This window comes from Ursus arctos, unplaced genomic scaffold (genome assembly GCF_023065955.2).
Source record: "Ursus arctos isolate Adak ecotype North America unplaced genomic scaffold, UrsArc2.0 scaffold_7, whole genome shotgun sequence".
In the NCBI taxonomy this organism is placed as follows: domain Eukaryota; kingdom Metazoa; phylum Chordata; class Mammalia; order Carnivora; family Ursidae; genus Ursus; species Ursus arctos.
The window spans coordinates 26,565,322-26,592,257 of record NW_026623089.1 but is presented as its reverse complement, the minus strand read 5'-3'; the positions used below and the strand labels follow the sequence as shown (position 1 = coordinate 26,592,257).

Genomic DNA, 26,936 nt, shown 5'->3' with positions numbered 1-26,936 from the left:
AGCGCAGCGGCAGAGGCGAGCGGAGCCGCACGGGGCCCAGGGAGGAGGGCGCTGACGCGGGCGCCGCCGCCGCCGCCGGGGCTTCCAGCAATCCGGGGCCCAAGCCGGGGCGCGCCGCGCGGGGCTCCAGTTTCGCCAGCCCCGGTGCTATTTAAAGGTGTCAGGTGGCTCCGCGGCGGCTCCTGGCCCCGGGTCCTGGCGGCGGCAGTTGGAAAAGCCGAGGCGAGGGCGCTGATCCCGTACTGCGAGGGGAGGCGGAGAGATGGGGCAATTGACTATTGCTAACAAGTTAGCCTTGATCAAGGAGTAATCAATTATCTGCAACGGCACTTCTCTATTTCTCTCTCCTTTCTCCCTTTCTCCTCTCTCTTCTTTCTCTCTGTTCTCTCTCCTCCTGTTCTCTCTCTCCCTCCCTCTCTCTCTTCTCTCTTCTCTGCTCCCCCCGTCTCTCTCCTTCTCTCCCTCTCCCTCGCCCTCTCTTTCACTCTCTGTCTGTCCAATGCAGGCGGCTCTAAGTTGGGAAGCTCATTAATTAGCGGGCCGGGGGTAGGAGGAGCCGGCTGGAATTAGCCTGCCTAATGCGCCTGTCAGTCCGGGCGCTGCGCCGCACTCGGCCCGAGCTGTTTGTAAATTACATTAGCGGCGCCTTTATTGCACCCGAACCTCGGGCGACTCAAAAGCCGCCGCCCCCACCCCAAACTGCGAGCCTCGCTCCCGGCGCACCCGCCTCCCGCCGGCCTGGCTGCGATGGTAGCGCCGGCCCGGAGGTCTCAGGCTCTCCGACCCGGGATTTGGCGCCCGAGAAGGGCGGCGCGAGCCCAGCCGGAGAGGGACGCGGCCGCCGCGCGGGCCAGGTAAGACCAGGAGCCTGGGTGGTCCCCGCCGCCGCCCTGTGCGGACTTTGCCAAGCTGAGATCAAGGACCCAGCGTCCCTACCCCTCGACCCTCCTGTCGGTCACCCCGGGCCTTGGTCCATGCTCCTGAGGAGAGGGAATCTGCAGTTTCCAGGCTGGCCCGCGGGAGGTCCGTGCGGGTACTGCAGCCCTGGGTGAGGCGACACGGGACAGGGCTGGAGGACCCGAGGGGTTCCGGGAGGGGGTCAGCCGGAGGACTCAGTCTTCCCCAGCCGAGAGGCGGAGGGGGGTGTTATTGGTGGCTCCAGGCACCTCTCTCTCCCCCCGCCTGAGCCTGAAACGACCACCTTACCTCTTCTGGCAGTCTTGCACACTCCTTGGGCCACGGCTCTCCTGGTTGACTGGGGCCACGGGTCCGCCTGGTGACCGGTGCCCGACCCGGCAGCCGGGCCGGTTGCCTGGGCTAACGGGGCCGGCTCGGGGCCTCCCCGCTGAGCTCTGCCCAGGCCCCGGCCGGGGCCCCGCTGCCGGCCCCGCCCAGCCCAGCGCGGGGCTCCAGTACACCGCCCGACTCCAGCTGTTCCGGATGCGGGGCGGGGGCCGGGCGGGGGCCGGGAGGGGGCCGGGCCACTGCTGGGGCTGCGCTCCCAGGAACCCGCAGGGAAGCCGGGTTCGAGTCCGACTGGGGGCTGGGAACCCTACGGGCCGATTCTGTGTACATCAGGCAAGCGTTTGTGCGCATCGGTATTTTAATGTGTTTACGTTTTTGAATATGTACATTTGTGTGGGGTTCGCAATGTGTATATTTGTGTAAACATATGTAACCTGTGGATATTTAGGCATGTTTGAACCCTACCTATGTCTTTCATTCCCCAGAGGCACCCAAAGGGGCTGTACCCCCAGGCTCTTTTTACTCTTGTTTCCCTCTCTTGGTTTGTATGGGGGCATTGGCCCCATCACCTAATTTTCCACAACTGCCCCTGAAAGAAGGAGGGGAGCAAGAGGGGGCTGGTGCCAAGGGAGCTGTTTCTCTCCCCACATACAGCCTCAGCCCTTTTCCTGGCTTTGTTTGTAAACTCCTGGGCAGGCAGTGTGGTCTGGCAGCCCTGCTTAGTCAAGACAAGGGTCCAGAGAAGCCAGTGCAGAGCACTGTGGCCCAGCCTAGAGGTTAGGATGGGGAGAATAGGACCTTTTGGGCTTCTTGGACCCCCTCATACTGCCCCAGAGAGGGAGGAAGCCAAGCTGGGCTGCGGGGCAGGGGATGGGTTCTCGCTCGGGATGCCTCCAGCTCCAGCGTAGGGGCCTCTGCACAGCAGAGATTGGTTTCTTTATCTCCTGTTTAGTGGTTTGTTGGGAACATGGCTTGCAGCTCCCCAGAGAAAAAGGGACAGTTTAGGGAGAATAGATTCCCGTTTGGGACCCCAGAGCCTGCCCTTGCCCTGCTTGGGAGTATTGAGAAGAGTTATTTACCCTCTTTCCTGTCTTTTCCTGCATTTGCAAGGAGGACAGGTGCTCAGAGACAGGAATGGTGAGAATGGGATTCTCAGTTCCCCCAGAGAGGCAGAATTGTCCTCAAAGCAGGCCTGTCTCTGGTGCATCAGCGCTGCTCTGAAGCCATGAGGTGGTGCTGGGCCCAGCAAGAGTGAAGTCAGAGTTGAGAGAGGTGGAGAGGGACCTGAGGGAGAAAGTGCCTGGGAGCCTGATGACCTCTGCTGGCTTGGAAACTTGGGGACCCGGAGGGGTCTGCTCTCTCCTCTCACTTCCTGCTCTCAGGATCCTGCCTCAGCCTCTGGCCCCCAGCCCTTTCCTGCCATAACCCCAAAAGCCCTGACCCAGAGCCTCAGGCAAGCCACATCCCCCATGCTAGAGAGGAGGTCTCTCCAGATCAGGGAACAGGAACTCTTGAGTCCCTATCCTGGAAGGAGCTCCATCCCATAACCCCCTGCCATTCTTCCTGTCTGCACCCATACTGGTCTGCAGGACAGGATCTTAAGGACAACCTTGCTGTTGTCCCCTTCCCAGTCCCTCAGGAACAGTGGAGTTCAGTGTTACTGTGAAGCTGCCAGGAAGGTGAGGAATGTGAATTGGGGAGCAGAGGGGCAGAAGCATAAAATTCCTTCAATGGGGCCCTGTTTCCGGGGATCTTTAGTCTTCGGCCACATCATGTCAAAGTGGACAGGACATTCCACAATCATCTGCTATATTACCTCTTATACCTACCATGGCCAAACCTCTTTTTCCTGCAGCCCAATTGGAAGGCTTTGTTTTTAGCCTAATTGGTTGGACTCCCAGCAAAACAGCTCCAACAGGCACAGCTGGGGGGTTCAGGGGACATATGGTGCCACCCACCCATTTTGTTGTTTAGGGTCCTTTACTTCTATTGCCTCATCCAGGCTATGTTCAAAAACCAGGCTGACTGTCCCACAGACCTTTTCCCAACCCTGCAGTTTTCCCCCACTCCAGTCCCCAGTGTGTGGGCCGCTAGGATCTTCTGAACTCCTAGAAACCCAAATCTACTGGCTTCCCCTCCGGCAGGGCAGGGGGCTGTATCTTGGGTGTGCAGTCAGACTCACTCCCTCTCCTCCTAGAGAGGGAGATCCTTGAGGGCAGGGACCTTGATCTGGGGATTCCATCCACCCCAGATCTGTGCAGACAGGTGGATACCTGGTGCCCTCCCTGTACAGGTTGAATGAGTACATTTTGTTGATCGAATGGAATATAAATGATTATGTATTATGGAAGGGGTAGGCTTGGGCCTTGACTGTCCCCCCTCAGAGGAGTTCTGGAGATGATGAAAATTAGGGGAGTAATTCAGGGGCAGTGTGAGGAGGGAGGTGGGATGCCATTGCTCTCTAGGCACGATCCTGCCCAAGCCCCTTCCTGGGATCCAGTGCTGGGCTGGGAAGACACTCTGGGGTCTCCCACCCCCAGCCAGCTGAGCCAGTGTCATCTCCCATGAAGCTGGAAGCAGTTGGTCCCTGGAGCCGTCCGCACAGGGAATACTTGTCTTCAGAGCCTAGTCTATACTGTATCCTGACTCCCGAATTCCTGCTCACTGCCTCTGCTGCCAGGGTCCAGCCTTCCTCTGTCTTCAGCAGAAGGGGGAGGGCTTAGTCTCGCAAAAATCTCTTTTCCCCCTAGTTTAGTGAATATTTCAGACAAAGAGGAGGGAAAGAGCATTGCATGAATTGCCAGGATAAGGGGACCCTGCAGACCTAAACAAAATGAGTTATTCCTTAGCATAAGAGCCTAATTCAAGTAAACCCCCAAATGCTCCATCAGCTTTAATCTAGATTGTGTTGGTAGCCCATTTGTTTCCAGATTATTTGTGTAAGCACCAGCAATGGCCCTCAGGCCAGAGCTCCCCTTAGAAAGAAAGGTTGTGACACTGCTTGAAAGGAATTAACTTGACCACCAATTGGGATCACTTTTGTCCCCCAGGGACCTGCTACTCTGACACTCCTTGTGGAATTCAGCGTGTTTCTTCTGCTATAGAAGTAGACTCCGATAGATGGCCTCCTGCCTCCCTGGCTGAACCAGGACTGCCCACTTGGTTTTTATATTCTGCCCTGGGCCACCGTCAGCAGTAACAACAATAACCAGGACAATAACCACCATAAGCCCTTACTGTGTACCTGGCTTTAGGCTAAGAGTTTTATTCATTTCATTTATTACTCACAACCCTGTGAGGTAGGAGCTACTGCTATTACCCCAATTTTATATATAAGGGAAATGAGTCCCAGAGAAGTTAAGCAACCCATCCAAAGTCACACAGTCTGTTTTGGAGTAATTAGGATTTGAAGACTGGTTTTTCTGACTCTCAGTGTAATCCCAGAACCATGGGGGTTTTAACCAAAGCCCCCCCCCCAGGGCCCTCTGAATGGGCTTCCGGGGCTCTGCAGATCCCAGATATTATGTGTAAAATTGTGTGTGAGCCCAAGTGGACACATTTTTCCAGGGGCGATATTACATAACACATTGGATTCTTTAAAGGGGTTGGAGATCCAGAAAAGGTTAAGACCAGAAGCAGGCCAATAGGGGGAGGGGGAGGGAAGCTGCCTCCCTGTAGGCCTGGGGAGCAGGGAGCCAGCTGCTCCAAAATTCGGGCCAGGCTCCAAGCCTGCTTCTGGACCTGCCCTGCTGTCTGTGGCCACTGGCGCTCAGGACCTCGCCTGGCAGAGAGAGGTGGGGGCAGGGACTGTGGCTAGAGGACTGCTTTGGAGAGCACCCCCTCCTGCTTCTCCCCCACCCACTTCTTTGGTGAACTGAACTCCAGAGCCTGGTGAGACAGTGGCCCCACCACTTCTTCCAAGCACGTCAGCCCTGCATGGGGGGTGCCCTTTGGAAAGGGGCGGGGCAGAGACAGACCACTTAGTGATAAAGACAAGTAGAGACAGGAAGAGACATTTCCCGGGTAGTGCTCAGGACCCATGTGACCGTACTGTGCAGCCTCCAGAAGAACATCCCTCTTGTTTGGTGCCAAGCCTTTGCTCCCCTCAACCGGGGTCAGAAAGGTCTCTATCACGTCCCTTCTTCGTACCTTCTGCTCTGTTTCTAGTGCTCAGCTGTTTTGGGGAAACTTCCCTGGCCTGTTCAGTTCCTCTGTGCTCCTTAGCACAGCCCCCTTGGAATCTGTCAGATTGTCGGGAATTTGCTGGTTTGTCTGTCTGTCCTTCTGCCCCTCTCTCCACCTGGCTGTGGATCTCCTATCCATGCCCGATGCCAGCCTGGCATATACCAAGGGCTCTTCATGCATTTGTCGAATAAATAAATGAATAATAAGAGACAAAAGAGAGAGCCAGGAAGGGACTTCATTCAGCCGAGGCTCCAGAGAGAGAACTAGGGGTGTGAGGGAAGGGTAGGTGCATTGTTTTGCCAGCTGTGTGCAGATGTGTGAGGCGCCCCTGCTGTTCATACCTCCAACACGCATAGAGGGGCACAGAGACCTCATTCTTTAATGCTTTTTGGCTATGGAGGGAGGAAGGAGGTCCTGGGTTCTGGACCCAGCTGTGGTGTGGCCTGATTCAGGAATGGAGTTTCTTCTCTCTCTCTGTCTCTCTTTCTACAGGATTGAGCCCCCATCATGTTTTGGGCCCAGAAGCAGAGAGGAAGAACAGACAGAAGAAAGAGGGTGATGGGCAGGCAGGAGTGGCAGCAGACAGACACCCTCACCCCAGTAGATGAGGGACTGTGAAGAGGGTCAAGGATAAATGGGAGGAGTCTGTTTCTGTCCAAGTGGAGGTGGCATTTGAATTGAGCCTTAAAAAACCAGGAGCGTTTGGGTAGGTGCAGAAGCCAGGACCACTTTCCAGGCAGGAGTGACAGCCAAGAGGGAGGTCAGAAGCAGCAGCCCAGTGGGGGAGCCAGAGTGCCCCCTCTATTTCCTCCCTCTGTGGCCTGAGCAGCAAGCTGCTAGGGTGGGGGTGAAAGTCTTGCTCCCTTGTGCACCCCCAGTAGGTCTGCAGCCTGGGGCAGGGGCTGGTGGGCTGCTGGGACGGCTGCTGGGGGCTGCAGGGAGTTGGGAGGAGTTGGAGAGAGGCTGCACACACACACACACACACACACACACACACACACACACACACACACACATATCTCTTGCTACTCCTGTGGCAACTGTGGGGGTTCCATTCTCCTTGCTACCCACAGAAGCTCCAAGAGTTGATACTCTCTTACTGACCTCGTTGGCCCAGGAACTCCTGGGTCTGAGTAAAGCCGCTAATGCTGGTCAGTGCCACGCTTTCCACACCAGTCTCACTGCCTGTGGCGTACCAGGCTGGCAGTGGGGCCTGGGCCAGGGCGAGGGGGCTACGAGAAGAAACGGAAGCCAGAAGCCAGGAAAGGCAGGGAGGCCCAGGAGCGGCCCAGGAAAGGCCTGAGTCAGGCTTCTCGGAATAAACTGCACGTGAATAATTCAGCAGCCGTGCGGGGGCTCATTGCATTAGGGCCGCCGCCAGCTCGGCCCCTTGCCTTCCCACTGAGGGGAGGGGGTCGCTAACGCGCTGGACGCGGGGAACCAGGTAAAGACCCCCTGCCTGCTCCTATCCTGGATTGGCCGGGTCCAAGTCCCAGAAGACTCCCGGGCCCCCGACCTCCTCTGCCACCCAAAGGTCAGAGGACCGCCTGAGGGGCCTCGCCGTTCCAGCTAAGCCGCTCTCAAACCCTGGGCAAGAGAACTCGGGCGGCTTCGAAGCAAGGCCAGAATAGGGGGCGCGGGGGGCAGGCCTGCGGAGAACCTAGCTGCCCCACCACACGGAAGAAAGTGGGCGACTAGGCTCTGAGCAAAGCGAAGAAGGCTGGCTCAGGCCTGTGCTCCGAGCCTGGATGCCCGAGGCTCTCCAGCGGCCCAGGACTTTCCTTTCGATCCGAGCGAAGCTCCAGGAAAGCCCCAGGACCCTCCATTTGCTGTGGAACCTATGTTCCCTGGCCTTTGTCCCCGCCTTTCTCGGACCCTGGGATCCAGGTCCTGCCACGTCAGCTGCGGTGTGGCCAGGGCCCAGAGCTCTCGGAAATGGTGGGGGCGGAGCGGGGGGAGCCCCAAGCTACCGGGCCTGAGAGAGACCCTAAGTGCACAGCGCCAGCAGCCTTATTTCGTTTGAGCGAAACCGGCTCCCCTTGGTTATTCTACTTCCCAAACGTCCCTGGGCTCCTGATCTTGAGGGATCACATCCCATCAAACGTCCACCGACGCTTAATTCCTCCAGCTCTTTGCCACGCCCCTTCACTTCCATTAGGTCCACCCCACCCTCTCCGCAGCAGGCTCCCTACCCTTCCGTGCCGAACCTCGGGCCCAGACCCTCACCCTGGCTCCGCTGGCCCGCGTGGAGCCCGGGGCAGCGCGGGCAGGGCCCCCAGGCTGGTCTTCATTGCTGCTCCAGGCAGCCCGAACTGCAGCCCCGGTATGGGTGGCGGAAGGCAGCTCCCTTCCCTCCTGGCCCACTCTGCATCCCCACCAATCTTCTTCTGCCCAGGCTTCCTCCTCCTCTTCCTCTTTCCTCTGCCCCTAGGTATTTCTCATTTTTTTTTTTTCATTAGGTAAGGTGTGTTCAGCCCCAGCCCCTGGGGGAAGCCTGGGCTTACTATGCCTCTCCCCAGTCCTCAGCTGAAACGCTGGGTTAACGGCCAAATTCCCATGCCTTCTGCAGCAGGGCCACCTGAGTGTCTTTGCAGAAGCAGGTGAGAGGGCTGATGGCACCATGACCTCAGACAACTCCACTCCAGGCCCGCTGTGTGATCTTGGGTAAGTCTCTTAACCTCTCTGAACTTTGATGGGGCAGAAGCCAGGAGATTTAGGGAGAGAGATGGGAAACTAAGCCTTTTAATTTGTTCGGGGAAAGGGGTTGCCTGCTTTGGGGTCTAGGGAGGAAGTGAGGTTTGGGAGAATTCTAGGTCTGGAATGGCCATTTATTTGAACAAGAATTTAGGAGCAGCTGGTAGCTGCTTTTACAGCTGATAAGGTGCCAGGTGTTAGAAACCTTCTCTCCAGTCCTCACCAGGTTTTGGTTTTACCAAAGAGGAAACTGAGGTTAAGATCACCACGAGCCTATCAGTGCCACAGGTGGGATTCCAACCCATATATCCAGTTCTAGGCACTCTTGAGTTTAAGCCACAGAGTCTGCGTTGTACTGGTGATTTGAGCCCTCCCAGGGCTGGCTGCAACCTAAGTGTGGAGGGGTTGGGCTGAATCTCCAAGTGTTCCTTTTGTTCTGTGCTGGGGAAGCTTTGAAATTCTTGTTTTTAGGTAAACGAATTTGGCGGCTCCCAGAGACGGATGGAAATAAGACCCAGTGAGGGACTTTTGGCAGGTTATGGGACAGGCTCTGGAACAGGACAGGGAGGACAGCGGTTCTCCAAAGCCGAGCCTGGGGAGGTGGGGTGGCAGGGCCAAGGTAGAAACCATCACTCCCCGAGTTTTCCTCCCACGAGTCTATCCATCTGCTCATGAGTCTGTCTGTCCCGGGCACTACGTCGGAGGAAGTCCTGGACCGAGGGAGAGAAGGAGCGCCAGGGAGAAGGCACACGGCTAAGGGCAGAGGAGTGGCCAGACGACCCCCCCCCCCACTCTTTCACCCTCTCCCGGGGAGCCTCTCTGAGGTAGGGTCCTCCTAGCTGCAGAAGTGGAACTGGCTGTGGGGGAGCAGGGGAGGGCAGGCTGGAAGCTGGCGCCTGGGGACCCCTGGCTGGGCAGGAAAGGGCTGGAATCGGCTCCCCCGCGACCCGTCCCGAGCTCCCGCTGCAGGGTCGCCCCGTGGCAGCCCCGACAGTCCGTGCGTCCCTCAGCACAAGTCCCATTATATTGTATTTATGTTTCACTTTATTGTTTTTTTTCCCTCTCTTATTGTCTCACTCTGGGGGAGGCAAAGGATATAATATATTCATCTTTATTATACCAAATCTGTGAGAAGCATTTAATAAAACGCTGTTTCCACACAGCCAGGGATATTAGTGTGAGCTTTTCTTAAGTTAATGCTCTGGTACTAAGGGCGCCTCCGCCACAGCGCCTGCTGCTGGCAGCCCGGGGGAAGCGCAGGCCCGGGCCGGGGGCACCCCGCGCCCACCCTGAGCGCCGGTGCCCTTCCTGCTCGAGCGCTCATCCTAGCGGTGGCTCGGTGACCTCTGGGGCCCCAGCCTGGGAGGAGGGCCTCGGAAGAGCCGAGTCCGAGCCCGCCCCACCCTCCCTCCGCCTCTCTAACCAGTGGGCCTTGGTTTGTGCGGGGGTGGGGCGGTGGGGGTGGCGGAAGGTACAAAAACACCAGAAGAGAAATCACTTTCCTCTCAGGGCTCTTTGTTGGGAGGCTCAAGAGGCCGTGGGGGTGGACAGGAACTTTATAAATAGGAAGGAAAACAAGGATTTGTCGAGATGGGGTCTATGAGGGCCATAGAGAAACAGGGGCCTCAACAAAAGTGGTCCTAGGCAACAGAGACCCTCAAGCTGAATCCAGCCCAGGCTGGGGAGCAGAGTGCAGCTCCAGCTTGAGCAGAGCCCAGAAGGTTTCCGTGTTTCTGGGTTTCACCCGCTGGTGAAGGCAACTCAATGAAGTAGAGATCTCGGACTGTGGCAGTGGGCTATCCTGTGGTTGTCCCTGTAGGTAGGCAAGCAGTCTTTGTAGTCCAATTTACAGCTAGTGCATTGAGACTCAGAGAGGTCAAGTGGCTTGTTTGAGGTGACCCAGCTGGCATGGAGCATCGTGGATCATACTGTCTTCAGACTCTGCTTCCTTCCCTTCCTCCTCCAGCCCTCCCACTCCCTACCTTCCCCCTCTATCCCTTCCCCATCCTCCAGGGCTTTCCATGGCCTTACAAGCTTTATATTTCTGCTTTCGACGTATGCACATACCTACCTGGGGATGCACATGAGAAGGAGAAACAGTCACATGAATTTCCATATCCAGGCTCACTGCCCAATGTCCTTTAGAGCTCACTGCCTAGGTTCTTTTAGGGCCCAGATTTGGGAACACCAGCCTTATTTAGGCCCTTGTACCAGTGCTGTGGGGGAAGGGTTGGGGACAAGGCCAGGCCAGAAGGGGGTGTTGTGCCGGAAAGGACTGGAGTGGGCAGGTAAGTCCCCCTGATAGGACTAATATTCTCCCATATTCTCAGTCCTCCTTTGCCCCCATCACCTCATCTTTGGGGCTGTGCCAGGTCACCCCACGTACTGTAGGTTGCTGGTGGAAGCTTGTGTGGAGGCTAAGTGTACTTGAGAAGTCTGACTGTTGCCACCTGGGACTGGCTGGGGGAGGAGGGTGCAGACTCACTGTGTGGCTGGGCTGGGACTAGAGGGAGACAAGCGAGGTGTCTGGGGCGCAGGATTGAAGGGGTACTGGCTCTCAGTGTTGTGCGCTTCAGTTCTGTGCTTAGGCGGCTCATTTGCCTCACCCTAGTCCCAGCTCTTCTGTGTGGTCCCAGGGGTGGGGTCACCGCCGCAAATTGCTGAGCAGAGATGGGGTGACTTCAGCTTATCCTTGTGAATGGCTTTTCTGAAGGGTAGAAGCGGAAACAATGGAATAAGCTGCCTTGTGTGGGAGTGAGCTTCCCCCAACAGGTGGAGTATACAAGTAGTGCTTAGCACCTGCCCAGAAGGCTAATAGTCACCATTTTATTGTCATCATCATCATCATGTTTTACTGTCACTCCCTTCGTGCCGCGTAAGCGTAAGAGCTTTACCTCATTATCTCCTGTAACGCATTTACATGTGTTTTGGCCAAAGATGGGATATCAGAGTCTCTGACCTACTGGGTCCTTATCAGCTCTGAGAGTCTATTGTTGAGACAAAGGGCACTTCTGTTGATTCCGGTTGGTTCATTGCATTATAGTGATTATTTAAACTGGTCTCGTGGCCTTTACTTATGGGTAAACTCTTGAAGGGCAAGGACTGTGTCTAACCTCATTTTGTTTTCCCAACCCTCTCCTCTGTCATGTCCCGCACAGAATGAGGCACATAGCACATGTGTAATAAATCCGTATTGAACAAACAAGAGTAAACGACCATCAAAAGCTGTCCGTATACCTGACCACATGTTCCCTGGGCTCTGACCAGCAAGGCCACGAGAGTGGCCGTTGGGAGAGCCGGTACCACTCTGCTGTCATTGTCCCCCTTTCCCCCCAGCTGAGCAGAGTTCAGGCAAGCACTTATAGACCTTCCTGCCATGTCGTGTGCCCAGCCCTATTCTAGTCTGTGGGTGAGACAAGGGCCAGCCCAGCTCTGCCTGTGTAGGAAAATCTCAAGTCTCACCCTGGACAAGCCTCAGGAGAAACCATTCAGGTGAGGGAGGAGGCCTCCAGGGGTTCAAACTCGGGAGAAGTCTGTGTGGCAGAACTGGGACTAGCGCTAGGCCTTGAAGGGTAGGAAGGATGGAGGAGAGTTTGGCAGGAAAAAATAGAGCATTCCAGGTCAGAGTGAGAAGGCAGACAGAGCAAAAGGGCAGAGAAGGACTGCTCACAATGGTTTCAGGGTGGGGAAGGCTGGGCTAGCCAGATAGAGCACCAGAGGAAGATAAGTGGGAAAAGACATTTGTGGAGTGCCTTGAATGTCCAGGCCCAAAGCCAGAGACCAGAAACTGGGATTCAGAAATCAGGGTGTAGAGCTCACAACCGAAGACCGAAGTCCAGAACCCAGCCTCATCCAAAGCCGTCCTCTCCGTGAGTATAAGATGCCGCCATGGGGTTCTAAACTCCAGGTACGTGAGCTTACTTGCGTAACAAGATAGACTCTTCTGATCGGGTTGGTCCAGGAAACCCAAGACCTGGCATGAGCGCAGAGCTAGCCTGGGCCCACCTGAAGCCTGCCCCTCAGGACTGGCGTGAGCAGCTGTACTGGGTCCTCCCAAATCAGAACCTGAAGTCTGGCATCATCTGCAACCCAGGTACCCTGAACTGGGGCAGAAGTCACCCACCACTATGCACCCTGCCCCCACTTCCTGTCCTTCCCTCCGCCCGCCAATACAGGTGGGATCTCGGCTTCTAGGCTGAACCCAGCTGGGCCAGGCCGCCGGAGGGTGGAGCCGCGGTGCCTGCGGTGGTGCCAGCCCAGCCAGCGTGTAGGCGTTGCTGTGCCGGCCTGTCACGGAGTGCAAGCCTGCCAAGGAGCCGGAGCGCTGTGCCGCGTGGAGGGTGTCAGGGGTGGTATTGTCGGCGCACAAATGCTCAACTTTATGTACTTTTAACTAGAGGTGTAACAGATGGCCCCGTTTCTGTCCAAGCCAGGGAGACTGGTGCCCATTCCGGCTGCAGCCAATCAATCCCGCCACTCTGGGGGGAGCTACAAGCTGGGCTGGGAGGCCTGGAGCCAGCAATCGCGCAAGGCTGTCTGCTCGGGCTGGCCCAGTGCTGCCTCTGCCAGCCGCTCAGCCATGGGCCCGGGGAGATAGGAGGGCAGGCAAGTGGCAGCCATGCCCGGCAGCCCAGTCAGAGGCCTGCCTGGGAGGGAGAGCCTGGACCCACCCGCCAGGACCCAAATGGCGATGAAGACATTCAAGTCCCCAACCTGCCCCACTTTGTCCTCATTCTCCCCTGGTCCCTGCTCAGTACCTAAACCCCAAATTTCTGGCCTTGAAATGCTCGAGATCCATAACCCTGTAGTGTCCTGTGTGGTGGACACCAGATGTTGCTCAGGACTGGGGATGAGTAGTGGTGCCTTGGGGAGAAATCATCACGAGACTGCTGAAGTCTTCAAGTAATACCCAAGACAGTGAGAGAAGGGGAGAAAACAGCAGGATCCAGGGCTCCCAGAGCAGGGAGAAACTGAACTCATTGATTCGTACGTTCATACAGTCAGTCAACAAACACGTAGTGAAAGCCTACTGTGTGCCACGTCCTTTACTGCATTTGTGCACTGGGGGCACAATGATGAATAGGACATAATTCCTGTCATTGAGACCTCTCAGGGGAAGACAGACAAATACAGGGGTAATTGGTAACAGGGCTCATAAGCATCTCCACAAGGACCAGAAGCACAGAGCAGGAGCGTTTAACCCTGCCTGGGAGATCCCGGGAAGATTCCACAGGCGCTGGCTCTGAGCTGGGTGTTAAAAGACCAGTAAGAGTTTTCACTGGAGGTGAAGGCAGGGAAGCACGTTTGAGAGGGGAGGAATAGCACGTACAAAGACATAATAAGAAAGCGCATGGTGAAGGCAAGGATGTGGAAAGATGTGAGTATGACTGGGGTTTGTGACATGGGTGGAGAAGTAGAGTGGATGAGACTGGACAGGGGAGGGGGCCAGGCTGGTACACGATGCCTGGCTCTGTTTCAGCAGACTGGCAACCTGACCTGCCAGATCTCTTCCCTCACTTTCTCCTCCTGTGGGCCTACTTCCCCTTCCCCTGCACTTGGCGGGAATGAGGAAAGGAGGAGGCAAGGCCTGGCAGCGTGGGGGTAAGGCCAGAACTCAGGGAGGGGACCCTTGTCCTGGCTTCCCTCCTTTCCTGCTTTGAGCGCAGAAGCCATGAAGTAGGGGGCTGGCTCACCCCCACCACGTACCCCATGGATTTCTGAGTCTTCTAAAAATAGCCTTTCTGTAGGTTCCCTAGAGAAGACTTAGAATCTTATGCACTCGCTCATTCATTCATTCATGAAGAAATAAGCATCAGCTGTGTTCAAGGCCCAGGCAGGATACTGAGGTAGACAGAGCATTCATTACACTGAACTGTGAGAAGCTCAAGTCCAGACGCAAGAGGAAGACAGGAATCTGGGCAGAGGTCCTTCCATTTGCAAGAAACAGAAATACACTTGAGTAATCCCAAGAAAAAGAAGGACCTTAGTATCGAAGTACATGGCTTGGCATTGCAACTGGGCCCAGAAGGCACGCAGACCCAAGGCAGCTCTGGGGCCAACTTCCCTTTCAAGGTAAGGTCATAAGGCACTCCATAGGGTCTCTCTTTTCTTTGTGTGTGTCTCTACTCATTAATATTAATACTTATTATTTTAGGGGGAGGAGGACTGATAGCTAACAAGTTCTAAACACATACCAAATGCCCACCACATTGGTTTCCACACTTATCTCAGTAAATTCTCTTAAGAACACTACGAGTTAGTGAATTTCATTACCCCATTTTACATGTGAGAACACCCAGGCTCAAGGAGTTTAGGTATCCTGCCCCAGGGTCAAGCCAGGAAGTGGAGGAGTCAGGACCCTCACTCAGGGCAGCCTCCAGCGCCCCAGCTCATAACTGCTTCTGACCTCTGTGCGGCATCGAGAGCTTCCTGGATTCCCTCATAATTTCTCATAACCGTGACTTGCACTTGACCAGCCGGCCTCTCCGCATCTCTCTCTGCATCACCTCGGCTAACTGCTCTAGTCTCTCCATATTTCATAGTTCGAATTCCCAGGAGCAGAAATCGGATTGGCCCAGCTCATCTTTTAGTGCCAGGCCACATCGTAAGCAGCTGCCCAGCCAAAGAGCTGGTGGGGAGCGGGGCTGCACGCAGTCACAGATCAGGGTCGTTGATACATTCAAGAGTAGAGATAAGATCTTCCTAGTTCTTATGTTCCATAGATGAGAGAAGCCATATGATAATTGTCTTTCTCTGCTTGACTTATTTCACTTAGCATTATCTCAGAAGGGGGAATGAAGCACGAGAGACTGTGGACTCTGAGAAACAAACTGAGGGCTTCAGAGGGGAGGGGGGTGGGGGAATGGGATAGGCTGGCGATGGGTAGTAAGGAGGGCACGTATTGCATGGTGCACTGGGTGTTATACGCAACTAATGAATCATCGAACTTTACATCAAAAACCAGGGATGTACTGTATGGTGACTAACATAATATAATAAAAAATATTTTTAAAAAAGTAGAGATAAGATCATACGAAGGGGAAAGTGCAAAGTGCTAGAAGAGAGGTGCAAGAAAAGGATGAGGGGAGACTTCATGGAGGGAAGTTTGCAGTTTGGGTCTTGAAATAAGATGGAATTTGGGGAGCAGAGTTGGTAACAAGGATTTCCAGAAAGGAAGAGCGTGAACACAGGTGTAGGACTGGGATAGCACGAGTCATGTTCAAGGACCACTGAGGAGTTCTGCTTATTAGGAGAGCGGGATGCCTGGGGTAGAGGCTGAAAGGCAGGACTTGAATGCCAACATGAATGTCAACTTAATTCAATAGGAGTCATGGAAGGTCTTTGAGCAGGAAAGGGGTATGAACCTTTGGTAGGATGACCCTACGCCCAGGGCAGTTCCAGTTTATGCCTTTGCTCCACTGTAATTATTCCTTTTTTTAAAAAAGATTTTATTCATTTATTTAGGAAGAGAGAGAGAGAGCATAGGCGCACACAAGTGGGGGAGGGGCAGAGGGAGAGAGAGTGGGAGAGAAAGAGCAGAGCCTGATGTCAGGCTCAGTCTCAGGATCTCGAGATCATGATCTGAGCCAAAATCAAGAGTCAGATGCCTAACCGACAGAGCCACCCAGGCGCCCCTATTATTTTTATTCTTAAAGTTTATTATTATTATTATTACTTTACAGAGCCCCTTTTTACTGTCAAAAGCATCCAGATTTGAATTGTAAAGTACATGGTCACTCCAGCTTTAGAGGCTGTGGGCTATTACTCTGCTAGGATTGATGAGGGCGGGGCAGGCTGAGAGGTGGGCTGATGGAGGATAAGGATATTGCCCTAGTCTAGGCAAGGAAGGCCAGAACCAGGTGGGGCACAGAAGGTAGAACGCAAAGGAATATGGGCAAGAGGCAAGGCTAATGCAGAAGTGGTTGGACCTGGCAGGTGAATGGATCTGGGGGGATGAGGGAGAGAGGGGGACATCCAAGTGACTCCTAGGTGTTCAGCTTGATTTTTGGGAAGAATGGTGCAAGTCTAAAGGCAGGGCTTGTTGGGGCAAGGGGGTAGAGATGATTGTGGTTATGATGAGTTTGAGGTGTCCTGGGACATCTGCTCAGAGATGCTCAGCAGGAAGTTGGACATTCCAGACAGGAACTCAGAAGCTCTCAGTTAAGAATTCTTCCAAGGAGATGGCTCGTGGAAGCCAGGGGAGTGGTGAGCTTACCAGAGACAGACAAAGGGCAGAGTAAGAGAAGACCGGAAGCTGAATCCTGGAAGATCTCTGTATTTGGGAAGTTGGAGGAGAGAGAGGAGTCAGAGGAGACTAAGAAAGAGTAGTTGGAAAGTTAGGAGGAAAACAAGGGAAGCCAGTGACCTAGAGATGATGGAAGTTTTTAGGGAGGGAATTAGCATTAAATCCTGCAGACTGATCAGTGAGGAGGACAGAGTCAATGGCCAGCAGGTTTGGCAATGCCGAGATTACAGGCAACTATAAGAGATGACAGGGTGGTCGGGGTGTTGCCTGAAGAGTGAATGGCAAAGAACTAGAGGCAATTAGAGTGATTCCTCATTCAAAAAGTTTGGGAGAGGAATGTCTGGCTGGCTCAGTTGGTTACACGTCTGCCTTTGGCGCAGGTCATGATCTCAGGGTTCTGGGATCGAGTCCTGCATCAGGCAGGGAGCCTGCTTCTCCCTCTGCCTGCTGCTACCCCTGCTTGTGCGTGTGTTTCTCTCTCTCTCTCTGACAAATAAAAAAAAGGGAGAGAAAATAAGACGGACAAGATATAGGAGAAGATGCTCAATGGAGGAAGTTCTGGAAAATGCTGGAGAGATTGGGTCCTTGGTAAGGAGGAAAAACTCTTCTTCCCTGGGGATAGGCGGGAAATTCTGGGATGGACTGATGAGTTTGGGGACAGATGGAAAGAGGAACATTATTTGAGGATTGGACTCCATATTCTTGGTCAATTTAGAGTTGAAGTCTTCTAGAGGAAGTGTGAAGTGGTTGTGGAATTGTAACGACTCAGCTGTAGATGAGGAAAAGAGGGTTTTTATTTTTTAATGCATACTGGTGAAGCATGAGTTGAGGCAGCATAAATGGGCCAGTTTTTTCACCCGCTCCAGCATGCCCAGGAGTAGGAGCCAGAAAGTGGATGGCAGTGTTGCTTAAGGCTGGAGATTGCTAGGCAGGATGGCAGGAAGCACATTGTTGAGATGGCTGATATGGAGCCAGGGTAGGAAGAGAAGAAGGAAAGCCAGAATGGGGGTGATGACTGGGAGAATGTGGAGGGCTTAAGGGACCAGAGAATGAGTCCATAGAAAGGAGGAAAAGAGTGAGACGAAGGATAGGAGGTAAGGATCAAAGAAGAGAATTGCAGATTCTGAACTTCTGGAGTTCCTAGGGGCGAGAGGTGGTCGTGCCAGTTAGTGGCTAGAGAGGTAAAAAAAACTGTCCAGCATGGCCTGGCTCAATACCTCCGAGGGACTGATGAGGCTGGGTGGGGTGGCTTGGAATTAAGCTGCTTCAGCATCCCCCCTGGATTTCCTCAGGTTTGATTTTTTTTTTTAATTACACAAGTAGTTCATGTTCCTTTATTAAAAAAAAATCTGGGGATCCGATGCATGGCATTGTGGTTATAGTTACCAGTAGCATATTGTACACCTGAAAATTGCAAAGAGAGTAGATCTTAAATGTTCTCACCACAAAAAAGATACAGTAATTATGCCATATGACGGAGGGGTTAGCTAATGCTACAGTGGTAATCATATTGCAATATGTGTGTCCAATCAACACGTTGTACACCTTAAGCTTACACAATGTTATGTTTCAATTATATATCACTAGATCTGAAAAAAAGAACATGATCAAATGACCAAATGTATTTATCAAAATGATCAAATGATCGAAATTAAACTAAATAAAAATTGCCTATAATCCCACCCTTCAGATATTACTAAAGTTAACATATTGGTGAGTAGTCTTTCAGAACTTGATGAATATGTACTTAAAAAAAAACAAAATGGGGGAATCACATAATGGTTTCTTAAATAACTTTTAAATTTGGAATAATCTTAAGATTTCTAGAAAACTTAACAAAGACAGTACAGCGCGTTTCCGTACGCCCCTTAGCCGGCTTCCCCCAATGGTAACATCCTACGTTCGCGGGGGACGTTTGTCAGAGCGAAGAAGCTGGCGCTGGCACATTATGATTCACTGAGCTCCAGACTTTATGTGGCTTTCACTGGTTTTCCCACGAATGTACTTTTCTGACTTCAGGATCCCACCCAGGCCCCACATCACATTTACTGCACATACTGTTTTGCAACCTGCTTGTTTTACTCAACATTATGTGTAAACACCTTCTGATGATGCTAAGCATTCTTCCACGCTGTCGTTTTAATGGCTGCGTGGTATTCTGCTGATGGCCGTGCCACTGCCAATCCCTACCATGGGGTGTGGATGTTTCCAACGTTTCACTCTTATAAACCGGGATGAGCCCCTTGAAGCTAAGCCGTCTGGACTCTCTTTGCTTATTTCCTACCATACCTTCTGAATATGGCATTGCCAGGGCAAAGGGGGTTCCCCTGTGGCTACGTCTTACCAGCTGGCCTCCTGCAAGGTCGTACCAGTTTACTCTCACACCAGCATCACTCAGGCTTTTTTTGTTTCTTAAAGTTTACAAGGGGGAGGGTTGTGGGTGCATAAGACCTTAAGAGGAGCTGTCTCTCATTTCCAGATCCCTCTCTCTACACTCAACTCTTCTAGGCAACGGGTCTGGTCCCGTGGGCCCTGAATGCAGCTAGCAGCTGGGGCAGGGGTGGGGTGTGGTCAGGCGATGGCCCCTGGGCTCTGGGGAGACCTCCTGTGCTGGGAGCTGGGGAGGGGGCCTGAGAGGCTGCCTAGGCTTTGTTCTTTTGCCAGGAGCTGAGCTGTCGGGGAGGGAAAGGATGAGGAGAGGCTGTAAGGGGAGAGGGAGCCCTCCTCTCCCCCCATGAAAGCTGAGAGGCAGGAGGGCAGCTCCCTGAGCCAGTCGGGGGGCAGCAGACCGATTGGGAAAAACGTAACCTCCTCGAGACGCATGCTCCAGTTCAAGCAGGAGGCATTAAGGATGAAATATCTCCCGAGCAACAATTCATCTCTAACTGGGAGGAGAGGGACTCGCTGACATTTAGCTGTGATCAGGGGCTGCACACGCCTGTCTCCGGAAGCCTAACAGGAGCGTGGCCGCCTGTGTGTGCGAGAGACTGTGTATGTGTGTGTGTGTGTGCGTGTGTGTGTGTGTGTAACAGGGTGTGAGAGACCGTGTGCAACTCCAGTGAAGCAGTGGGCATATGGGTGACATGGTGTGAGAGCAATCGTGTGTGTAACAGGATATGAAGGATTATGTGGGACGGTGGCGGAGCTGTGTCTGCACACGTGACAGTTCACGTGTGAGAATCTGCGTGTGATTGGGAGGACCCTTTAAGGGCACGTCAAAGGCATGTCTGTAATGGGGGTTGGAGCCCATGTGAGCCAGGGGGTGAGTCTGAGGAGGTGCGGGGGACTGGGCAAGAGCATGCTAGGGCCTTGCACACCGCGGTACGTGTCACAGTGACAATCACCCTGAAACTGGCCTTGAGACGTCATGAGATTGGGTATGAAGTATTAGATGTGACGCTGACCCCCTGACTAGGCTGGATCTCGGGCCTCTGCCAGCCCAAGAGGTGCCTTTGTGAGGATTAGAAAAAGGTACCCCTTCCTCCACAAAGACAGCCCCCCACTTGTGCAGAGTGCGATCTGCCTAGCTAGGTGAAGGTGCTGGGTGGGTTCCTTACTCTCCTTTCTTTTTTTTTTTTTTTTAAGATTTTATTTATTTATGTGACAGAGAGACAGCCAGTGAGAGAGGGAACACAGCAGGCGAGTGGGAGAGGAAGAAGCAGGCTCCCAGCGGAGGAGCCCGATGTGGGACTCGATCCCGGAACACCGGGATCACGCCCTGAGCCGAAGGCAGACGCTTTAACGACTGCGCTACCCAGGCGCCCCCCTTACTCTCCTTTCTTAAAAGTCCAGAGGAATTTTCTCTACCAGGGCACTTATGATTTCAATGTCTTTAACAATTTTGTGTCAGTATTGTGGACTCTCCCCTGCTAGGCGGTAAGCCCCATGGACGCTAGGACCACTTGTCTATGTCTGTCTTATTCCTGGCTGTAACACTAGCTCTGAGCCTAGTGTGCAGGTCACGATAGTTGCTCCACACACATTTGCTGGGTGACTAAATGAACGAGTAGGACAGATGCGGGTGCTCATCTGCGAGCACGCGTGCGCGCGGACGTGTGGACCTGAGCCAGGAGTTTGTGTATATCTGCTGGGTGTGTGCATGCAAGTGAGGGTTGTTGGCATTCTCCAGAAGGTTCTTCTCTCCTGCTTCCTAAGCCCTCGCTCCTAAATAGGCCGAATACTGTGGTGACCCAGAGACAGGAAGACCTTTGAGGAGAAGGCCAGCTCCAGGTCTGCACCATGTTTAGGCAGGGGTGGAGGGAAGGGCAGATTGGGCTTGTTGGGATGTAGACATGGGCTTCCTTTGCCTCCCTGAAGACAACAGAGTTCCGGAAATGGAAAGCCCTGGCCCAGTATTTTGAGGGAGGCATGCAGGGGGTTAGAGAGATGAGGAGGGTCAAGGAGGCGGTCGATTTGGCAGGGAGGTTGGCAGAAGAGCAGAGAGAAAATGAGCTCTGAAGGCATGAGGGGACAGAAAAGTGAAACTGCCAGAGGGCTGAACACGTTGGGGTACAGCAGGAGGCGAATGGCTCAGGACAAGGGCCTGGCCCTGCCCTTGCAGGGGTTAGGGGATGGAGGGTGGAAGGAGTCTAGAGTTGGCCAGAGTCCCAGGTGGCTATCAGCACAACTAGCTTCACCGCTGCCCCTAACATCTGAAACTGTCCCCTTAGGTCCACTCACATTCGTATTTGGGGACTATGGTGGGGACTTTCTTATCTGGGGAAATGTGCTCAGAGAGTCCCTGAGGGAGACATGCCATATGTCAGAGTAGCCAGGGAGACCAAAGGCCAGTCCAACAGAAGAGGCCAAAGCTGTAGTTGTCCTTGTGTGACCTAAGCCTCAGTTTCCCTTCCAGATGAGGGGGAGGACCATACGCTTTGCCTGGTTTCCTCCAGCTCAGACTGTGCTAATGGGACTCTGACTACATAGCAAAATCTGAGGGCTGCTCTCACTTAGTGGCTGCCTCTGGCCTCCCTTTCGCAGCAGAGACTCAGACACGTCCTGAGGGTGCTCCGTCAGACCCTGGAGGCCCTCCCCTAGCCCACGGGGACCCTAACATTTCCCCTCCTTTCCTGCCCCCGCGCCCATCCTTCCAGAGTCAGGGAAGGCCGACAGCTTGCTGTTTGCTCTGGAATCTGACCTCGTGAGCTGGCAATCCCCTGCCTCCGGCCTCTGCCCTCTCTCCTAGGGCCCGCAGTCCTTCCTCCCTGGGCTGGTTTCCGGCCTGTGCAGAGACCGGCCTAGCAGGGAGAAGAGGCTAAAGATATTTTCTCTGCTTCTGGCCATAGGAGACCATCCCCTGCTTCTTTCAGGAAAGAGATCAGGATAGATTAGGGCTGAAGGGGTGGGGCCTGCTCTCCTCTGTCACCATCCTCCCACAATTTTCAAAGCTGCCTGGCTCCATAGATGACTGGAACCAATCGCAGGCAATGTCCCTGTCAGGGCATAGCGGCACTCATCCATTACCTGCTGGAATGTTGCCCGCCGCCCTCTCCAGGGGACAGGCTCAGGCATTTGGTTGACCCTTGACAAGCTGGAGAGGCCAGTGGCACCTTTTCCGTATTCTCTTCTTGGTGACAACTGGGGACTCCTCAAGGATAAGAATCAAGTCTTATACATCTCTGTGTCTCCAAAGTACAGCTCAGTGCTCAGCACATGGCAGTTGCTCGATGAACAGGCAGAACAAATGAAAGCATGAGAGAGGGGAGAAGGGGGACTTTACCTCTTTTCTTAGGTGATGAAAACGGGGAGGAGGTTGTGTTTATTTTTTATTTTATTTAATTAATAAATTTATTTCATACGTGAGGTGGGGGGAGGCGCGGAGGGAGAGGGAGAGCATCCCCTCTGATGAGTGCGGAGCTAAAGCAGGGCTCCATCTCATGACCCTGAGATCATGACCTGAGCTGAAACCAAGTCGCTCGTCCCACTGAGCCACCCAGGCGCCCCAGATGTTGTGTTTATTAACTGATATGTCTATGACCAGAGGGTCCTGTTGTAGTGACAAGAGGAGGCTGCCTTTTTCCCTTGCACCTGGCCACTTCCCTGAGTCACTTTGCAATCCTTTGGCAAGGCGTTTGGGAGGAGGGTCACTATTAATGAGCATGTGGCTGTCCCCAATGTATAGGTAGACTTGCTCACATGTTGTGGAACCACCAACCCTGTCCTCTATGCAGATAGGCAGTAAATCAATCCCTTTTGCCTGGGGCAGAGCCTCCCACCAAGCATTGAGAAGGGGTCTGGCCTTGGAAAACAAGGATTCAGTCCCCTCCTTCCTACCTCACTCCCAGCCCTCTGGTAAATGTTATTCAGATCTAGGGATTGGAGGTCCATTGCTTCAGGGTAACATGATCAGATCGAGATGAACCCTGAGATCTAAACTCAATGCAGACACACATCCTTTCCTTCCTTGTGAACCATGTGTGACTGGATGGGTTAACTACTTACAGAAAACCTGGGTACCTGTGGATCCCTGGGAGGGTAAGAGGGTGACTGACGACCACAGCTGGAGCACTGGGGTAGGGAGAGATGAGAGCTCTTGCTGCCCCTGACCTGGCCACTGCCATCACTACCACCAGAGGGGCCTCCTCTCCCAAAATCTCACTGTCCAGGGAAGAGATATTAGATGGCCAGTGTCTCTCTCTCTACCACAAGATTTCCATAAAAGAGCAGTATTCCCATTCTTTCTGGGGTCAACAGGGAAATATAGGAGGGCCATCATCTTATTGTAATCTCCACTGGACAAACCAGGAAGAGTCAAGAGCTTGTCCCCTCCCCTCAACCTTTTCTCCTTCCTCTTACACTTCAACGCACTAGATTTGTCTGTGGTAAGTCCTGCCAAAACATACCCTTTCCCAGCTTCCTCTGGGCTTGGGAGTCACCAAATCAGCCTTTAGGAACCAGCTATACAAAAGCAGCTTGTTTTCACTCAGCAAAAATCCAAGAAAAGGTGTTGGCAGGGTGTTAGTCCCCTGAGAGAACACGGCAATGTCAAGCTCCCCAGGCCAAGCCAGGCAGATCTCTGTAACTAACGGCAGAATGCTCAAGGCTAAGTGGCTATGAGCTAAAGATAAACCAAGGGTCCCAAACCCAGAGCATCCAAGCTGGCAGAAAGGGATGGTAGATTTCAATGGACAGGTCAGGGTAGGCAGGAGTCCAGAATCCAAAAGGTCAAAGAAGGCAATTAAAACTTGATTCTGAGGCAAGAATGGTTGAGTGAGGGGGATGCAGACGTGCAAGGAGATACATGGGGTTATTTTGATCAGGCAAGAAATTGGGGGGACACTCTACGATCTTCTAATCAGGACAGGGACAAGCTAGGGGTGACCTTAGAATGAAGTGAAGGAGATGTTGGAGATCCTAATACTTATAATGGTGATGGTAGAAGTGGTTGTGGCCGTGAGGCTGATAATGATAGTGATGGGACAGTCCTGGGAATAGCAGGATGGGGTGCTGAGCGGTCATGATGGTAGTGATGACTGCTACTCTGGCGATAAAGGGAGTAAGCGGTAATGGTTGCTGTCATGGTGAAACGTGGTGATATTGAAACTAGCTGTGACAGAAGCAATAATTTTGGGGGTGATGATAGTATCACTGGGTGGTGGTAATAATAATTATGGTCACAAGTGAAGGTGGCTGTGACGATGGTAGAGATGTCCAACTGTCCAGATGCAGGACTTGGTGACAAGGATTACATTGGTTAATATGGACTCCTTTGTTTAGTATTGTTGTTCTTTTCTTAATCCCAACAAGTATATGAGATGAACCGCATCCTTCAGGAACATCTCATGGCCCTTGGCTTCTCTGAGCTAGGAGGGAGGACCCCTTCTCCTAATGCCTTGGTGATTATACCTGATTACAGGCCAAGTAGAGATAGGAGGGTAACCCACACTCCACTTTCCCTTCCCTTTCTCCATCTCCCTAGGGGTCTTCTTGTTTCCTAAAATAGCCCTTCTCCAGGGTCCAATATAGGAAACTAAGGTAGAGAGGGTTTTCCTTGTGGGTTGGAGCCAGAGCATAATGGGTATGCCAGACATCTGGCCACAAATGGGCTAACTGCCAAAAGGCCCTCTTTGTAGCAGTAGGGGCTCTGGTTACCGTAGCTGCTGTCCTTAGCTCAGGACTGGTCCTCAGTCCCTCACTGGCTCAACATCTGGCAGTTCCCTTGGACCTGGGCTGGCCAATCCTATCCCTACTAGCCAAACGTGGCTCCTGAGCACCTGAAATGCAGCTAGTCCAACTGAGATGGGAGTGTAAGATATACACTGGATTCGGAAACTTAGGATGATGAAAAGAACAGAAACTATCTCTTCAATAATTGTTTTATACTGATGGCATGCTGAAAAAATATTTTGGACATATTGGATGAGATAAAAGAGGTTATTAAAATTCACATCGCCTGTTTATTTTAATTTTTCTAAATGTGTCTATTAGAAAATTTTAAATAACACATGTAGTCCACATTATACTGTACGGTGCTCCCTGAGATCACTTGCTTTTCCTTTGTTCAGGGAAGCAAAAGGAAGGAAGCCAAGGAAATTACAAAGTGACAGTGGGCTGAACACATAACCAGTTTGTTTCTCTCTCCCATTAAGCCCAAGCAGAAGCGCTCCAGAGCAGGGATGGCAGCTGCACTCCACAGTGTTGGGCCCCCGCCTCCTCCTTTGTTCTTCCTCCAATCTTCAACACATGGCTTCTATCTTGAGCTCTCAGATGGTTGCTCCAGTTCCCATGTCCACTTTACACCCAATGAAAGGGGGAGTAGAGGATGTGGAGGGTCAGTTCCTTCTTTTTAAGGGCTGAGCCCAGAAGGTATAACGTGACTTCTGCTTGCATCTCATTGGCCAGAGTCTAGATACCTGGGCACACCTAGCTGCAAGGGAGTCTGGGGAATGTAGTCCTAAACTGGGTGGCCAGGTTCCACTTAAGACTTTGGGGGTATGTTATTTTAAAAAGAGGGGGAGAATGGATATTGGGGGAGAACGAGCAGTCTCTGCTACACTCAGAGTGAGGTTATCCCCCCGGGGCTGACACATCCTATAGATCTGAGCATAGAGCCTTGGGCAGCGGGAGAGTAGACCAGATAACCTCCAAGAAAAGTCTGTTCCTTTTAAAGAAATGTCTTTAATAAAGGCAGCCCAAATCTCAGCATATTCCCGGATGTTCCTTGGTCAGAAAGGTTTTAGGAGGGGTGAAAGAGGACAGTTCAGGCAGGGAAAGGAGAGTGAATACCTATGTGTGGCCAAGGATGGTTATTTGAATTCTAAGCTCTCTTGCTTGGGACAGGGACTATGATTCCAATATTTTAGACATTTAAACTTAAGGTCCTCCCTGGTCATCTGAGGTAGGAACAATGGCTACAAACACTAACTAAAAAAATGGCTCTGTTTATTAAAAGCCTGCTTGCCTGCCTTCTTTCTTGCCACTGATGACCATTTCCACTTCAATCAGGTGCAAGGGCTGGCAGGGAGGTGGACCCAGTATGAGACCCGTACTTAAGGGAACGTTCTGACTGGGGAGTCAGAAAATGACCAAGGACGACTGTCTAAACAACCAAGGAGTGAGCACAGGCTGGATGGGACACTGGGCATGGCTTTGACTTTCTCTTTGATCCAGATCTTCTAAAAAAAAAAAAAGAAAAGAAAGAAAGAAAGAAAGAAAGAAAGAAAGAAGAAAGAAAGAAAGAAAGAAAGAAAGAAAGAAAGAAAGAAAGAAAGAAAAAGAAAGAAAGAAGAAAGAAAAAGAAGCTTAAGAAAAGTAAACTAGGTGTCCGTGAAGGTGGGGTCTAGGTCTCTCACGGTCACACATGTATTCCTACAGCAGGGCACGAAGTAGGCGTCTGATAAGCCTTTGCTAAATGCATGAATGCTGGGATTGGGTTTACTATGGAGTTGGCTTTAGAGTTGCATATGAGGAGAGCCTGTGGGAGATTACTTGGGTTTTGAGGTTGGGGACCCCATAGCAGTCCCCTCACCCTGGACACATACCCCTCCTTCTCAGGGTGTCTCTGGACCTGCAATGCCATCTTTCACAAGATCTTCCTTCCATGACTGCTAAGCTGACCATTATGGGGAGCTGGGTGTGTTGAGCAGAGAGACCGGGCAAGTGGGGGCAGTTCCTAGGAGATGCCCTGTCTCAGAACCCACCCCCCTGGCAGACCCACCTTTGTTCTCGAACTGAGACGGGGCTTCTTTGACTGCCTCCTCCACGCTGCCCCTTTCTCACTCAGCAAGGGTCAGATAAGGAAACCACAATCAGCTCCAGGAGAAGGCCTGGCCGGATGGAGGGGCCCAGACCCTGGACTTCCCCCTCCTCCCATACATCTTGGTGTCAAACACATTTTATTTCCTCACGTTTGGGGGCTCGGGGGCTTCCCCTCCAGGATTACTTCCTCCTCCGGCTTGTTTTCCAGCTGGAGACTCTAGGAGCCCCACGGCAGGGGGGCGGCTCCTCTGCTCTGGCCCTTGAGGCTTCAAAGGGCCCAGAGTGGAATGCCAGCTGGGGAGAATGCCTCCCCTCGGAGGAGGGGCCCAAGGTGTGGGGCTCTGGATGGGGTCCCCCACTCACTTTC

General features: G+C 52.9%; 1 protein-coding gene across 1 annotated transcript in view; it reads left to right on the top strand.

The window, feature by feature from the left end:
• Positions 1 to 112: 112 nt before the first annotated feature.
• LOC123000747 (uncharacterized) overlaps positions 113 to 26,936 on the top strand; it is a 44,059-nt gene continuing 17,235 nt past the window's right edge. Inside the window, exon 1 of the mRNA XM_057308731.1 lies at positions 113 to 854. Coding sequence (XP_057164714.1) covers positions 579 to 854 — 276 coding nt within the window. The 5' untranslated portion in view covers positions 113 to 578. The remainder of the gene's footprint in view (positions 855 to 26,936) is intronic.